The sequence below is a fragment of the Ambystoma mexicanum genome, chromosome 10 (genome assembly GCF_040938575.1).
Source record: "Ambystoma mexicanum isolate Mex_15411 chromosome 10, UKY_AmexF1_1, whole genome shotgun sequence".
In the NCBI taxonomy this organism is placed as follows: Eukaryota; Metazoa; Chordata; class Amphibia; order Caudata; family Ambystomatidae; genus Ambystoma; species Ambystoma mexicanum.
In genome coordinates this window covers 1,626,780,300-1,626,796,541 of record NC_090932.1, presented here as the reverse complement: position 1 = coordinate 1,626,796,541, position 16,242 = coordinate 1,626,780,300, and the positions used below count along the sequence as shown (strand labels likewise).

The window sequence follows — 16,242 nt, the reverse complement described above, 5'->3', positions numbered from 1 at the left end:
GTCCCTGGTTTTACTCGTTCTGGTCAGTGGAGTAACTTTGCTGAAAATGTTCGGGAGGGTAGGGGGGCATGAGATCGAAATGGGGGCCCCTGCAAAATGAGTGGGACATAATCATGTGCCACAAAATTTGGGGGGGACAAACACCCATTTCCCCCCAAAAATTACACCCCTGGTTCTGGCTTGTTTTGTATAATTCAAGCAGAGTCAAGTACTGTTGAAGGTTCTGCTGGTTGCTCCCGTTCACTGCATGAAACAGACATGACTCTGACCATCAAGTTCCATGAAACAATGTGTACTTGTTGTGCATGACTTTATCCCTCTCCAGTTTCCTTAACCCCGATCTCCAGGATGGGAGTCATGTGCGTAGCGGGCCTGTTCTTTATTCCCGTCGTTGGGCTGACCGGGTTCCATATGGTCCTCGTGGCCCGTGGCCGCACAACGAATGAGCAGGTACAGTATATGCTGCAACGGTGGTGGGCGTGGGAGGGCCTGAACCCAGGTAGGTGGGTACTGGTAGGAGGATGATGGCGCACGAGGAAGGCTATGGAACACCTCACCTAACGCAGCCAGAACCCACTCTCGGAGTCCAACCTCCAGACTGCACACATTCAACTGTTCTCGATACCACTACACCTAATTCTAGGATGCAGCTACCATCAAGCAATCGCATCAGCTGCGCACATAACCTGTGCACCCAAGCACCCTATGACACCCTTCTCTCTCAACTGACCTGGGCTTCGGTCCTCGAGGGCGTTCAACCCACAAGCGCTTTGAGGTCATACCAATAATATATAGAGCGCTATATAAATGGCAAATAACATAACATAACTTTGGAAGTCTCGCTCCCGCAAGGATTTTGAAGCAATGCAGTACATCTTCTAAAGTCCTCTAAACCAATTGGTAATTCCCAGAATATTCCCAGCACAATCAAGGGTTGCCCTCTGGCAGCTGTTTCCTCTTCCATCTGACCTCCTGGGCTCAGGGAAAGGAATTGAATAGCAATCGCAATGATTCCTAGACAGGGTGTTTTGCGTTGTAGGGCATGCCGTTGCTATCCGCAGGTGTGTCTTTTGTTGCACAGTTGTTGTGTTCACTTTCTCACAGCCCCTCTCCTCTTGCGGATTCGGGACCATGGCTTCCAAACAGCAGATTAGGCTCCCGATATAAAGCCATGTGGCTAGCTAGCCTTTCGGTTCTTGACCCTGAGCTTCTATCCGGGACTACAACCAAAAGACCCGGTGCTATAGCCCACCCCCCAACCTCCCAGTAGTGAGGCCTCTGGCTCCCACCAAAGCTGTTCAAGCTTCCCACTTGCTTCGGGGCCCTAGTCGCCTATGGCTACATTGATGGATTTTTGTTACAGATTTCTGATCCATACCAGCACAGTGGGTCCTTCTTTTCCCTGGGAATACTTTTAACAAGTTCCTTGGCACAATTTCTCTGCAAGCCACTTTGGACTGTGGCGCCATCTTAAACATTTACATGCTGGGAGCCTGATTACTGTATTGGTTTTGTGTTGTTGTAGGTGACGGGCAAGTTCCGCGGAGGCGTTAATCCTTTCACTCGAGGATGCTATGGCAACGTGGAACATGTTCTCTGCAGCCCCATGGCGCCGAGGTAAGTTGAGGATACAGTTCCGAGGATGGGGGGCAACAATAGGCCCGAGAAGAAGCCACAGGCGGGTGGTGGCTTCATCGTGGCTTGCCTTTGACAGAAAACATGGGATGTGGATGTAGAAATCAAGTGCATTGCTGTCCATGATAATAATAATATTATTACATTTTATGTAGCACTTCATGGCAGATTCCAGCCACTTCTAGGAGCTGTAATAATAGGTGGTGTTATTGACGGTTCTAATGGTACAAACAGTCAACTTAATTTTTCAAAAACATCACAAGTCGAACACGTTCTTGTTCATTGTGTGAGAGGGTTGCCAGATTGGTACTGCTCCTTTTTAACTGTAGCCCACTGGGTGCAACTAATAAAACATTATAGCCCGCCAACGAGGGCTATACCACAGAGGCGTAGACAGGGTAGGGCCTGAGCAGGCAAGATCCACCCAAAATCTGTAAATGCTCACTTGGCAGCGCGGTACCAGCCACCATATATGCCCTGGGAGGATAGCTCAGCGGCAACGTGTTTGCCTTGGAAGAAAAACGACACAAAGCAACACAGGTTCGATCCTCGGGTCTGTGCTTAGAAACCTCTGCGTATTTAAGCGCGCTATAAATACGCAACTAAGAAAAAAAACAATTACGCAACTAAAAAGAATATATAGTTTCTTATAACAGCGCCTCGATGCCCGCGGGCTGTGAGAGTGCTTTGAAAATGCAAATAAATCAATATATCCCTTATACATTTACGCTTGTAGAGGGTCAATAATGAGGGCAAGGTAATATAACAAACAGCGGGTTTAGCCCGCGGGGCAAGGGCTACAATGCCGTAACAGTACTCCATGCATTAAGGGGTATGCAGTCTTTATATCGAAATATTTGATAAAGAATGATTATATATCGAAACTTTTATAATGAAAAATTGTATATAGAATGCATTTAGGGCTAAAGGGTTAAATATTTTCGGGAACCGGTTGGGGTGGGTTTTTAGGGGTAGGAAATGGGGGTTTGGGAGGACCCTTACCCCCAAAAAAGTCCATTCACTGTAACATTTTTGGTTATAAAATGTTCGAGATATGTGCATTCAATATAAAATATTTCGGTATAAAGACATGTAACCGTGTTAAGGACAGAGTGCTCTAAATTAAACAGGGAGTGATGGCAGAGAATCATTGTGTGCTGCCACAGAGGGCGTCTGCCAGCCTTTAATAGACCTATGGAGTAGAATTGGCATTAGAGGAGCTCTGATTTGACGATAATCACCTGATTGGAGGGCTGTACCGACTGGCAACGAGTTAACGATCTGGGCGACTACCTCTATTGCCATCCACAGAATGCTCAAAATAAACTCGGCGGAATGCTTAGCCGAACTAAAAGCAAAAGACCTGATGTGCAGCGCATAGGGAAAATGAACCCTGTTGATAGTCCCTATTCAGCTTTTATTGCACTCCGGAGTGGAGTACGGCAAGAATTGGGTTAAATTACAGGCAAACTGGCGGGCAAAAAGGTGAGACGAAGGGGAATGGCCTAGGTGAATAGGAAGATGGTGCTGCCACTCCTGTGCGTTCTCCCAAGGCTTGGGTACCCCTAGTGACAACCAGGATTATACAATTACTGCGCCCTGTTTACTGCGACGTCCAAAAATGCAGACTTTTTATTTATTTCAACCCCCTTTTTACCCCATATATATGTGGGGGATGGGGGAGCTGCAGGGTCAACCCCCTCTGTGGGGGTCGCAGTAAACAGGGTGCCGTCATTCTAGAATCACTGTCGGTCTTCAGAAAGCAACTAAAGACACATTCATTTGAATAATGCTATGTCAATGACAACGGTCCATCTAATCCAGATAAGACCTGCACCTAGATGCAGCTTGCTGCTTGGTTCCTCAGGGATATGTGCAATACAAATGACAAATCAAATCAATATATATGGTGTGAAAAGGGGGTCGCAGTAAACACGGCGCGGTAATCGCCTAGATCCATGACAACCCCACTGGTTTGTTTACTGGAACCTGAACGGGACTGCAGCGTGGCACCACAGTCCCCTCCCACTCGCCTCTCCCTGGATGTGCGGGACAGGGTGTTGAGGCCCCCGCGAGGTCCTGCCATCTCTGAGGCACTGGGTGCTACTTGATGTACGCTGGTGACACCAGCAGAAGAAGCTGGGTGACAAACACTTGTGGTCTGATCTCGGTGACACAGTCTTGTTTTACGGCGCCTTTTGGAGCCGCACAGTAGCGGAATCCTGGATCATAACCATAGAGGTCAAGGGGCGAGCCGCAGCATCTTCTCTAGGGCGGCCTTCACAGTGTGAACCTGTTTAGACTACCGGTTTTAAGACAGGTTGCTGCACGGTACAGGCAGTTATGGAGAAACTCTGTAAAACAGGCATTACCGCCTCCCAGACAGACGCTAAATTGGATATATGCTGATTCAAGCTGCATTAAAGCTGAACGTCCTTGCAAATGAGGTAGAGTGCCCGGCGGCTCTGCTACAAATAGACTCTGGAACTCAGACAGGATGAAATGGGCCGGCAGCCGCCACTCCTTCCGTCCATGAGTATGAAGAGCCGTGAGCTTTTGCTGAGGCATTGGAGGCAACCCAGAGGGCTCTTTCTATGCACTTGGCCACTTTTCCACACACTGGACCGAGAAAGCCCTCTTTCATTGAAAAAAAAACATTTGGGCATAGTCTATGGGTTTAGGGCAGTGGTGGGCAACGTGTAGCCGTACAGATGCTTTGGCCTACAACTTTCATCCTCCCTAGCCAAGATAGCCAATGGTGAGGGATCATGGGAGTTGTGGCCAAAATCTCTGGAGGGCCACTGATTGCTCACTTCTTGAGCAAGGCAAACGTGTGCAGCTTACATGGGAGTTTGGGTGTGTTCCGGCACTACGGGGGCCTTGGAGAAGCAGCCAGCCCTTAGATGTTCTGCCTCATGGCTGCAATTGAGTCAGCGGGGAGAGTTTGATGAAAAAATGGAGGTGGAACTGAATGGAAACTGAAGATATTCGTGGATTGGAAAAAGGGAACAGTGATGAAAACTGCTTCTGATGGGAACCTAGGCTGACTACAGGAATGGGCAAAAGGAAATGCCAGGAAAACAGAACTGCAAAATTTAGGCGAAGCGTTGGCCCTTCTCAAAGCTGCGTAAAACTGCAAACAACTACCCCATGTAAAAGTGGAAATCCTCCTTTTTCAAAAGCTAGAATTAAAATATTTGATTTGGATGTTACTACTGTTCATCAGGGCAGAGACTCGAAAATCTGACAGGGCTGACAACAGAGCAAGACAACGCACTGTTGGGATTATTGCGATGCTTGTGGGTAGTAGCAGAAATTCAGGAAGCGGGGGCCCGTTGAGGAGAAGTGGTTAGTTAGCATGCTTGGTGGGGACGCTTCAAACAAACAGAGATCCCACAGGAGGAAGCAAACAAACCAGCGGTGGTAGATCCATCAAGAACTGTTATTCGCAAATGTCTACCTTTTTAAGATCGCAATTTGATACAGAGTGGGATGCAAAGAGGCAGAGCTGCTGCAATGCAAGGGGGGGACAGGGAGGGAGGTCGAGGAAGTGATGTCCTCTTTCTATCTTCGAGAGAAAGATGCAATACTCTGTGATTACCACTAGATGTCGGACTAAATGCACAGCATGTGAACCTAAGCAGATACAAACATCAGAAATGCTATTATGATGAGTAATGCATGTCATATTTTTGTTAAGTTGCATGTATAAATATAAGCTATCGCCTTTCACCATTTTGGCGCTCAGATCAGCGCCCAACATGTAGCATCAACTTTATATTTGTGTACAAAGCCAGGTTTTTACACACTTCAGTCATTGTAACACATTATAAAGTGACTGGATATCTACCAGCAATGCCTGGTAGGAAAAGGTTCTACCAAAAACATGGACACAATGAAAACATGCTTTTGAGAAGTCTCTCTGGGATGAACGTAAGGGGAGTATCCACAAAGGGGGTATTGCATGTGAATCGCTTTGTTCTTTCACAAAGGACATGCCCCATAATATGACTTTGTGTACCAAGCATAAAGCTTTGTTTTAGAGCCTCTTTGTCGCTGGATGCCTGTGGATCTGGAATCGAATATATAGAAAGGGTTACCGGAGAGAAAGGCGATGAAAGAAGGGGAAACCATTAATTGAAGGCTGGTATTCAGATAAATAATACAGTCTGTGACATTTTTAATTTCTCACCGAATTCTGGAATAGTATCAGGCTTCTGGAAAAGAACTGGGATATATATCCCCTCCTTAAACAGCTCACCTTAGTTCCGTGTGGATCTGGGCGATGTTCGACTCTTCTCACGGCTGCCATTTCTCAGAAGCAGATGAAACGCATAGGGATTAAGCAGTTTCAGGGATTTGTTGAGGAATATGCCTTACAAGACCCTGTCCAGATTCCGGAAGGGGCAACAGTACTGAATTGCTCACCACAACACTCTTAGACCAACTGAGGGAAGCAGTGGATGGCGGTGGGGCTGGGGCTTCGACCGATCCGGATCTATCCGCAGCATTTGAAACCATCGGCCATCTTGACCATGTAGAAATAGATGGGGTTTTGGGGATAGTGGTAAAATGGATCCGCTCTTTGTTAACCTAACCATACAAAGCTCCTTTTCCTCCACGCCCAAACTAGGGCACTGAATTGTGGGGTGCCTCAAGGGTCGACGCTGTCCCCTTTGTTTTTCAATATTTGCATACGCCCTCTAGCAGATCTCATTCGCGATAATGAACTTTTCGTATCAACTATGCCGATGACACCCAGATCTTGATAAAGATGTCAGGTAATAGAGATGCCACACCAAATACAGTGAGAGACTATCTGTCATCAATTAAAAACTGGATGGCCAACATTTCTCTCAAAAAGTAACATCCAAAAGACGAAAGTGTTGGCAGTCAATGCAAAGACAGACCCTTGGCATTCTGTCTTGCGGCCAGAGACATTTTGGCTGTCTCGAACCTGCATCCAGAGTAAGGCATGTAGGCAGTATCCTATATGCAGAACAGGTATTTAATCAACTGTTCTCCTCGGTCTTTAAACACTGCTCTTTTCACATAAATTGGCAGAAAATAGCTCCTTCCATTGATATCTTTTCCCACAGCATCATCACTGTTAATCCTTTTATTTTGTGAAGACCAGACTTTGGAAACCTTATCTGTACACATCCTCCAAACTTAGGACTCAACTGCAGAGGGGGTGACATCTTTTCGATGCAGTCTTTGTGGTGTGGTTCTCTAGTGCGGCGTCTTTGCCATGCAGTATCTTTACCGTGGCACACGAAGAATGGTACACGTGGGGTCGGTGTGTGTGGAGAAGGGGTCGAGAGGCAGGGAATGGCCAGAATGTGGAGCGGTACTGACAGCGAATAGGGTGGCCGGAAACCAACAGCAGGAAAAAGAGGCGTGGAAAGCTGTTGAATGGGGCAGACGGAGAGGCAACATGGAATGAAGGATGGTGGCCCACCTTAACAAAAAAAAGCACACCATTCAGAGGATGTGAAGGGGGTGAACGCTCTCCCCTTCTAGTAAATGGGTAGGCGTTGGGTAAGATCCTTAATGAGGTCAAGACCGGGCATGGCAACAGAAGCATGCTGGAGACCTATACCAAGACGATGACGCGAGAAAGTCATCGAAGTGAAAAGGGGACAGAATTTGCTGCTGTAATTTGTCTTCATAGGCTCAGTGATATCTTCACTGGGCTTGCGCCAATGCAATGGCTCCTAGCCAAGCACCCGGTGTCTTGTAAATCAATGGGCCTCATCCATAAGGCTGTGTATGGCCTTAGATCCATTTTATGGTATGATAGGTTATTTATAACGTGCTTAATACCCAGAGGTTTGTAAGCGCGGACCCGGGGATCGAACCTGTGTTGCTCCGTGTCGTCTTGCTTCCAAGTCGAGCCCATTGCCTCTGAGCTATCCTCCCGAGACGTGTTGTTATTGCAAAGGATGAGTTCCTTTTTCTCTACTAGACAACTATCCTCACGATCCCCTTGTAATTCAATTGTACCCCTTTTTAAGACACCAAAGGACCAGGGAAAATGTTTCCCTGTCATGGCCCCTAAGAAGTCGAAAAACTTGCCTGCAGAAAATCACTGGACACTCGGTGAGAAAGTCCAGATCGTGCCCTTTGGACCTATTTGGGCATCACCTGCGGTTGTAGGTTCTAAGGCTGCCTGCTATAGACAGCCGCATTACTGCGCGATAGCGCCAAGATGGCTTTGGCCGAACAATTGCACTTACGAAAAACCTACAAAAAAAAAAACATATCAGTAAAAGAAAACCTCACTGTGAATGTACAAATAAGAGCGCTAGGCCCCGTGGCTTCAGAGGGCAACAACTCTGGAAATGAAAGGGAGAGAGAGCGGAGTGTGTTTGGGAAGTGAAAGGGTTAAGGAGTGGTAGGAAACCACTGAGTCTTGTTGTGGTCATAGGTGATCTACGCCGAAGTCCCACTGGAGCAGTGGTCGAAGTGTACGAAAAGAAGTAGTGGAACTATGTTCCCTGCTGGCCTGCACCCGCTCCCCACAAACCCCGTCACCTACTCCCCTCCCACACAAAATACACCCCCCACAAACACTTGCACCCGCTGTTTAAGGGAACGTTCAGTGCAGTGCACTGAAAGTGCACGTTTCAACTTCTTCCTAAACTTTTATTTTAAAATGAAACCATTCCGGAACGGTTTCTTTTTCAAATGAAAGTATCGGAGCTGTAAAAGGTAATTAAAAAAAGTACAGGAGCACCGCTCCCGACCACTCCCGCTCACTTCGACCACTGCACTGGAGGCATAACGTTGGGGTGGGAAAAGGAGTTTTCGAACTAAGACTCTGAGTAGGCCATGGAGAAATGGTCCAGAGATGCAGACAGGCACGTTTCAGCCCATGAGATGGACAGTGCAGCTGAAAAGAAGATACAGGGCGCAGGAAAAGAATTCTGAAGTTGCTGACCCGAAAAGAAGAGAGTACCCAAAACAAGGAAGAGGGGTGTCTGGCGCTTCGATGCCTCTAGCGAAGTGGGGGTAAACGAAACAAGCAGCAGTGCACAACAGTATTGCTGGGGTCTTAAGCCCCTGAGAGGAGTCCTGGGAATGCCTGGCACCCTAGAACCCATGCAGTGTCTCAGAGCTCAGTGGCAGCGCAAGGCAGCAGGGCAGCGATTTAACTCCCAAAAAGTTTAAATGCCGTCATTTGTTTTGCTTTGTGTTTTATAGTTATAATTCACAGCAGCCTGCAAAATACATGACAAACCCTGTAAATGCTGTTCCTACCACACTCTATTGGTGACACAGTCACGCCACTCTACCGGAAATGCACTAACTTACTCTAATTGAGTTGTGATGTCACACTACGCCTGCTGCTTCGGCCCGCATGATGTAGTATTCCAATGACCACTGGAGCCTTTAATTAGTACATAGGGGAGCAGAGGCGTTGCTGGGGGTGGGGGGTGGGGGAGAGGCTGAGGGGGCTATAGCCCCTGGTCTTTTGGTTATAGCCCCAGATAGAATCTCAGGGGCTACAGCCAAAAGGGTACCTAGCCCCCAGTCCCGATAGTCCCGGCATTAGCGTAGCCCCGGACTTTTTCCAGACCTAGCAACACCCCTGCAGGGGAGTGACGTGGCATTCTGGGATTTTCCAACCTTTTAGCCGCGATGCCTAATGCAGCTCTGAGTTTCTGCCACGCTGTAAACCTGCCCAGGAAATTGTCCCACTGCTGCTGCTGCTCCAAGCGCCATGTTCCCGCTCTTCCACTGCCTCTGCCTGTCATCGCCCGGCACACCACCAGTGACGTTCCTGGCATGCCTAATTTCCACTCCACTTCCTGTTATTGCTTGCTGCTGCTGACGCACCACATTCTCCCCTGACGTCGGCCTCCACTTCCTGACACCGCTGGCTCTCTTGTTCACGCCAGCGATGCTCTCGGGAGCCCCACCTCCACTTCCTGGTTAGTCTCTGTTAGTACCCCAGGCACCTACAGCTTATTCAGCGGTTACTAAAAGCTTTCACCCGCAGGCTGCACTGGCTTGCCAATAGCCCTATGTCTAGAACCTTTAAATAATGAGTCACTATTTATGATAGTAGTTTCATATTTTGCACTGCTAGAATCTAACGCAGGAGGGCGCGAATCTCTCCAAGTTATGTTAATGTTATGTTAATGTTAAAGGATATTTGTACCGTGCCCTATCACCACCGGAGTGGTTCCCTGGCGCTCTGGCGGCTCTGAAAAAGGGAGGGGCGGGGTGAGTTAGTGGGAATGAGCTGGAGAAGTGCAAGATAGCAGTGATGTGCTGTTGGCAGCCTCAGCCCGGTGGGTCCGTTGGCTGGACTTGGGGTGTTTTACGGTCGGTAGTCGTCGTGTGCTGTTGTGCAAGTCTATGTGAGGTTTGTTTTGTTGCAGTGTGGTGAAGTTTGTGCGGTTTGCTGCGTTAAGGCTTGTGGTTGTGTTTGGTTCGAGTTTGAGAGGTGTATGCAGAGGATTGAAGTTGTTAGTGGGTTGGTTTTTGATTCATGATTGCACGCTAGGTCCAGGCTCGGCAGGAGAGTCATTTGCTTTTCTATCGAGATGTGGCGCATGGTAGGCTAATGAATTCACTCTGTATGTGAACATGCTAACATTTATAATTCTATCCAGATGCAACGCAGGCTAAGTTGAGGATTCCAACTAAGTGTGGCACATGCTAACACTCACAATTCCATGCAGATGTGGCGCATGCTAGGCTGAGGATTTCCCCCTATTTGTGCACATGCTAACATTTACAAATCTATCCAGACGCGACGCAGGCTAGGTTGAGGTTCCAACTAAGTGGGGCACATGCTAACACTCACAATTCCATGCAGATGTGGCGCATGCTAGGCTGAAGTATTTCCTGTATGTTTGCACATGCTAACATTTACAAATCTATCCAGATGTGACGCAGGTCTATCCAGATGCGACACAGGCTAGGTTGAGGATTCCAACTAAGTGTGGCACATGCTAACGATTATTACACCCATCTTAATCTCTTAAGTGTGCATGTTGTAATTTTTTGGCAGTCAACATTATGGAAAGGTAAGGTAGAGTGGCAGGGGCTTTCTGGAGTAGAGTGATTGCTCTACACCCCACCCATGCCACACTTACAGTTTTGTTGGTGTCTGTTGGCTTCCCTTGCTTCCCCAGTGGACACTTGCTGCCACTTGTTGGAGCAGTCTTTGTTGGAGCAGCCCTTTGGCGAAGGGGCTGCAACGGGCAGAGGGCTGCCCTGGGAGGAACCGTTAAGTCCAGGGAAGCAAGCAATCACGGGTGGGGGGAGGGCTGGGAGGCAGGATTTGGGATGGGAGACACACAAGGGAGGAAGCCGGGCTGCAAGGCAGCACGCGGGGGTCTAGGGGCTACAGGGCGAAGGCCCAAGATTTCACTGGGGCCAGAGGCCTCCAGGAGACTCACCTGCTCGCTGGGGGCGCCGGATGGTAAAGGCGTGATCCCCCGGTGCAGCGAACAGTCCACAGTGCCTGAGTGCAGGCAACCAATCACGGGTGGAGGGAGGGCTGGGAGGTGGGATTTGGGACGGGAGACGCACAGGGGAGGGAGCCGGGCTGCAAGGCAGCACGCGGGGGCCTAGTGGCTATGGGTGAAGGGCCAAGATTTCACTGGGACCAGGGGCCGTATCACAGGCACAAAGGGGTGCCCAGATGGCAAAGGCAGGCCCCGGAGGGTCACCACGAGCAGCCTCACTCACCTGGGGCCCAGGATGGCAAAGAGCACCCAGGTGGAGCTACAGTGTCTACACCGAGCAACGTGGGTGTGAATCCACCAATCAGGTTCACGGGGCGGTCTGGGAGGAGGGAGGGAGAGGGAAGTGGGGAGCCGGGGAAGCTACGCTAGGCAAGGCCGTAGCACAGGCACAGAGGGGCACCCAGATGGCAAAGGCAGGCCCCAGAGGGTCACCACGAGCAGCCTCAATCACCTGGGGCTCAGGATGGCAAAGAGCACCCAGGTGGAGCTACGGTGTCTACACCGAGCAACGTGGGTGTGAATCCACCAATCAGGTTCACGGGGCGGGCTGGGGGGCGGGAGGTGGGAGGGAGGGAGAGGGAAGTGGAGAGCAGGGGAAGCTACGCTAGGCAAGGCCGTAGCACAGGCACAGAGGGGTGCCCAGATGGCAAAGGCAGTCTCCGGAGGGTCACCACGAGCAGCCTCACTCACCTGGGGCTCAGGATGGCATAGACCACCCAGGTGGAGCTACGGTGTCTACACTGAGCAACGTGGGTGTGAATCCACCAATCAGGTTCACGGGGCGGGCTGGGGGGCGGGAGGAGGAAGAGAGAGGGAAGTGGGGAGCCAGGGAAGCTACGCTAGGCAAGGCTGTAGCACAGGCACAGAGGGGCGCCCAGACGGCAAAGGCAGGCCCTGGAGGGTCACCACAAGCAGCATCACTCACCTGGGGCTCAGGATGGCAAAGAGCACCCCGGTGGAGCTACGGTGTCTACACCGAGCAACGTGGGTGTGAATCAACCAATCAGGTTCACGGGGCGGGCTAAGGGGCGGGCTGGGGGTCGGGAGGAGGGAGTGAGAAGGAGGTGGGGAGTCGGGGCAGCTACGCTAGGCAAGGCTGTAGCACAGACACAGACGGGCGCCCAGATGGCAAAGGCAGGCCCCGGAGGGTCACCACGAGCAGCCTCACTCACCTGGGGCTCAGGATCACGTAAATTAAACTTCAAAACTACTTTTAAAACCATTGTATTTAACTGCTCAAATACGGTCATGCAACACTTTGCAAGCTTCTTTTCTAAGAGATTCCACATTGATTATTTATAGGTAGGGTAGGGATAGTGTGATGCCCCATTTTCGAAATCGAAGAACAAGCTGTAATTCTCAGAGCCAACCACTAGATGGCGGCCAATGCAGAGCATATGACTTTGAGCGGATACAAACCACAGACAGATGATTACTGGGTAAGTAAAATTTGTTATATATTAACAAATAGAAGATCTCTTGAATTAGAGTAAGCAAGAGACCAAGTTTTAATTATAATTATGGTATAATAAGCGACAGTACGAATCAAAGAACAAATATCAATATGAAATAGCAGAGAAACACGGCGCAGGGTCAACAACAAATTACCACGCCATAGAACACAACCTACGACAGGAAAGAGGACGAAGAGCAAGTAAACTGCGATCAAAAACTGACAACAACACTCAATTAAGAGCAAGTTCTGAGAACAACAATTACTCATCAAAAAAGGAAAGAATTTAGATGATCAATCAAAATGATACAAAGATCCAGTACCAAAGAATAACTTGTTCTAAACAGAAGAACCGTACTGTCAATATTACACCAAATTGGCAGTTTAAGAGGACTACAATCAGAAGACATAAGCATTGTCGACCCCTGGCATAACCGTCATGGAGCAGCAGCGCTGCTCCATTTTGAATCAGCAATCGCCTACAAACAGATTCAAAAATATGAACACAACATCTACAAGTGTGGATTTAATGTGGAAGACGCAACGAAGCGAGATCAGCAAGCAGGAAAGCAAACGTATAACAAAAACCATGAGGACACAGGAAGACCCAAGAAACCCGAGTTCGACAACAATGCATATGAAAAGACAGTATTATCAAAAAGACAACATAACGAACATGGAAAAGAAAAGGTACACAATACGGTTGAGGGTCCAAATATGCCAGACGAAGCAGTACACAACAGAGAAGTCCTGAGAGAGAAAAATCTCACAATTAACAGTAGCATAAGCAACCAAAAAAAAGAGAAAGAACATCAATGGCCACAAAACAGTGAGCCTAAGACGACAAGAACCTTTGCACAAACAGTCGCCCATACTTCCACTCATCAAAAGGCAAAATCACCGCGAGCAGACAAACGAGGAATATGGGCCTGGTTACCAAAAGCCCTTACATTGCAACGTAACAAATAGCCATCCAAGATCCTTGAGGCACCGTCAACTCAACAGGAAGAGGAGCAGCCGCAGAAAATAACGTTTTGCTCATGGAACACGCAAGGCCATGTTCATCTTACTCAACCAGGGGGGCTAAACCTTGGCGAACACGACATCATCTGCCTCCAGGAAACATGGCTGCAACACACTCCAACCTTGAATGGATATCAAGTCATCTTAGCCCCAGCAGCCAGAGGTTGTACAGGACGTCCAACCTCAGGATTGATGATGGCATGCCGTAATGGTTGCGGAGCATCCATTAAAAAGATAATAACTGCAAACCAATCAATCCTGGCATTCCTACTTGTCTGGAAAATTGAAAGCAATTATAAAGTTCCACTTAACAAAGCCGTAAGAATCAACACATACTGGAATCCGGCAGCAACAACCCCAAAAAAATTCATCGCCCTGTGTGGACAAACGATCGACGCAGCCACGACAGAAGATCCAACAATCACCATAATCTTATGCAGTGACTTAAATACAATTTACAAGCCACAACAGAAGGTCTCAGCAACAAATTCAAATTCTGCTACAGAACAACGAGGCAAAGTATGGCTCAACTTCACCACCTCTCGTGGACTCCACAACTTGAGCAACGCGTTTTCACAAATAAACAGAATGCCAACCTGGAAGCGAGGAAATTCCACATCAACAATCGATTAATATGTTTGTCTCCCAGTCGCTCCTACACATCACCAATTCGTTCAATGTGCGGAGTACATCAGCAAGCGACCATAACTTGCTAGAGACAGCGTGGCAACTGCCAAGTAGAAAATGCATCCATTCAAATCTTCTGTTTGAGCCGAATGGCCAAGGCACCAGGCTAAAACTAAGTGCCGCAGCCATTAATGACCTAACGTCAAAATACAAAGCAAAAGCACAACTAGAAACAAGCAGTGCAATCGAATATCAACCCTTGCTAATACCACACATGCGAGCAAAAAAAAAACCTGAACCACAGAAGACTAAATACAAATCACTCTTATAACAAAGACTTAATCGACAGAAGGCGCAGTTACAGAAGAGCCTTGCGTTCAGCAAAAAAACAACTCTCAACACCAGACGTACAGGCAAACATCAAAGGCTTGAAATCAGCTCACAAAACCTGGGGAGATTCCACAGGCACAAACTGTACCAGTTAGACCCTGAACAAATCACAAATGTGCTAGTTACAAACAGCAGAGATTTCTGGTCGCTACTGAGAGCCATAGACAAACCACTGGAGAATCAAAATTCTGAACAACATCAACCAACTAACATGGGAAAATCACTTCGCAACTGTGTTTAAAGCGGTTACAGCAGAAACCATTAACCACCAGCGTCAAGGAGTCGGGAAGTGGGTCGACCTAGAAAATAGAGATGACATCTTGGACATAATCAAAAAAATAAAAAACTCAAGAGCACCAGGCCCAGATGGCCTCACAAATTTTGAACTGAAGTCTCATCCAAATGAGTGGGCAGACTTCCTGAGTGTCATCTTTCTGCGCTGTGCAGAAACAAGTTCCATACCAACAACATGGACAAAGGCAACTATTATACCAATTTACAAGAAAGGCGACCTTTCAGATCCATCAAATTTTCGTCCGATAGCCCTATTAGACGTCATGGGCAAGGTATATGCCACACTTCTATTGAAAAAATTTCAGTCATGAGCTACCACCGCAAAATGCAACGATGATCTTCAAGCAGGATTTGAAAAAACGCAGGCACCACGTGTAACATCCTGGTTTTCAGCATCCTAAAAGGTAAAGCCCTCCAAACCAATCAACGCCAGTTCGCAGTGTTCATAGATTTCACACAAGCTTTCGACCGAGTCGAAAGATCTCGCCTGTGGGTAAATTAAAAACCTGGAACTGTCCGGAGGACATCCTAGCCCCAATCCAAGCCCTTCATTGTAACACCACGCTGAGAATGCGCTTGAGTCGTGAAGGCGAATTGTCAGCTGAAATTCCCAGTAAACGTGGAGTAAAGCAGGGGTGTCCGTTAGCCTCAGCAATCTTTCTCGCTTACATTGGAGACATCCAAACAATTGAGAAGACTACAAGAGCTTTTCCTCCAAAGATCGGAAACCTCACGTTATTTGACCAGACGCAAATAGGGCTGCAACGCCAACTAAACGGCCTCTTACAATACGCAAATAACAACTACCTTGAAATCAATAAAGTCAAAACTAAAATCGTGATCCTTCAAAAGTACGAAAGGAAAAACACAGATTTCAACTGGCGCCTGGGTCAAACAAATATTGAGATCGTCAAAACGTTTAAATACCTAGGAGTCTACTTGGACAGCTTGCGTCACAAATCCACCATGCAAGCTGAACTGCATACAAAGATCAACAAATTAGCGGCCCAAGCTAAGGCCATAGACAGTAAATTCGGGAAATTCTCCCTGATTCCAACTATCAACTTCTATAAAATGAAAGTCATGCCCGCTGTCACATACGGCACTGAAGCAATGCCCACCATTCCTAAGCAATTATGGGCCAAACTTGAAGCCTCGTTTTGGCGACAGGTGCTCAAACGTCCTAATTCAACACCAGGAGTGCAATTAGACGTGAACTAAGTCTCCAGTCCCTAGAATGTACGGTGAGCTGCAATACCACCATGCTGTTCAGAAAATGCAGAATGGAAAACAGCAACAAAATATTCCGAATGATTAAACTCGAGATGGACATGC

General features: G+C 48.0%; 1 protein-coding gene across 2 annotated transcripts in view; it reads left to right on the top strand.

Annotated features, from left to right (window-relative positions):
* Nucleotides 1-16,242, top strand: part of ZDHHC8 (zinc finger DHHC-type palmitoyltransferase 8) — a 346,441-nt gene that overhangs the window by 271,879 nt on the left and 58,320 nt on the right. For both annotated transcript variants that reach the window (XM_069620016.1, XM_069620017.1), the window contains exons 5-6: nt 348-450; nt 1,526-1,617. In XM_069620016.1, the coding sequence (XP_069476117.1) occupies nt 348-450; nt 1,526-1,617 (195 nt within the window). The remainder of the gene's footprint in view (nt 1-347; nt 451-1,525; nt 1,618-16,242) is intronic.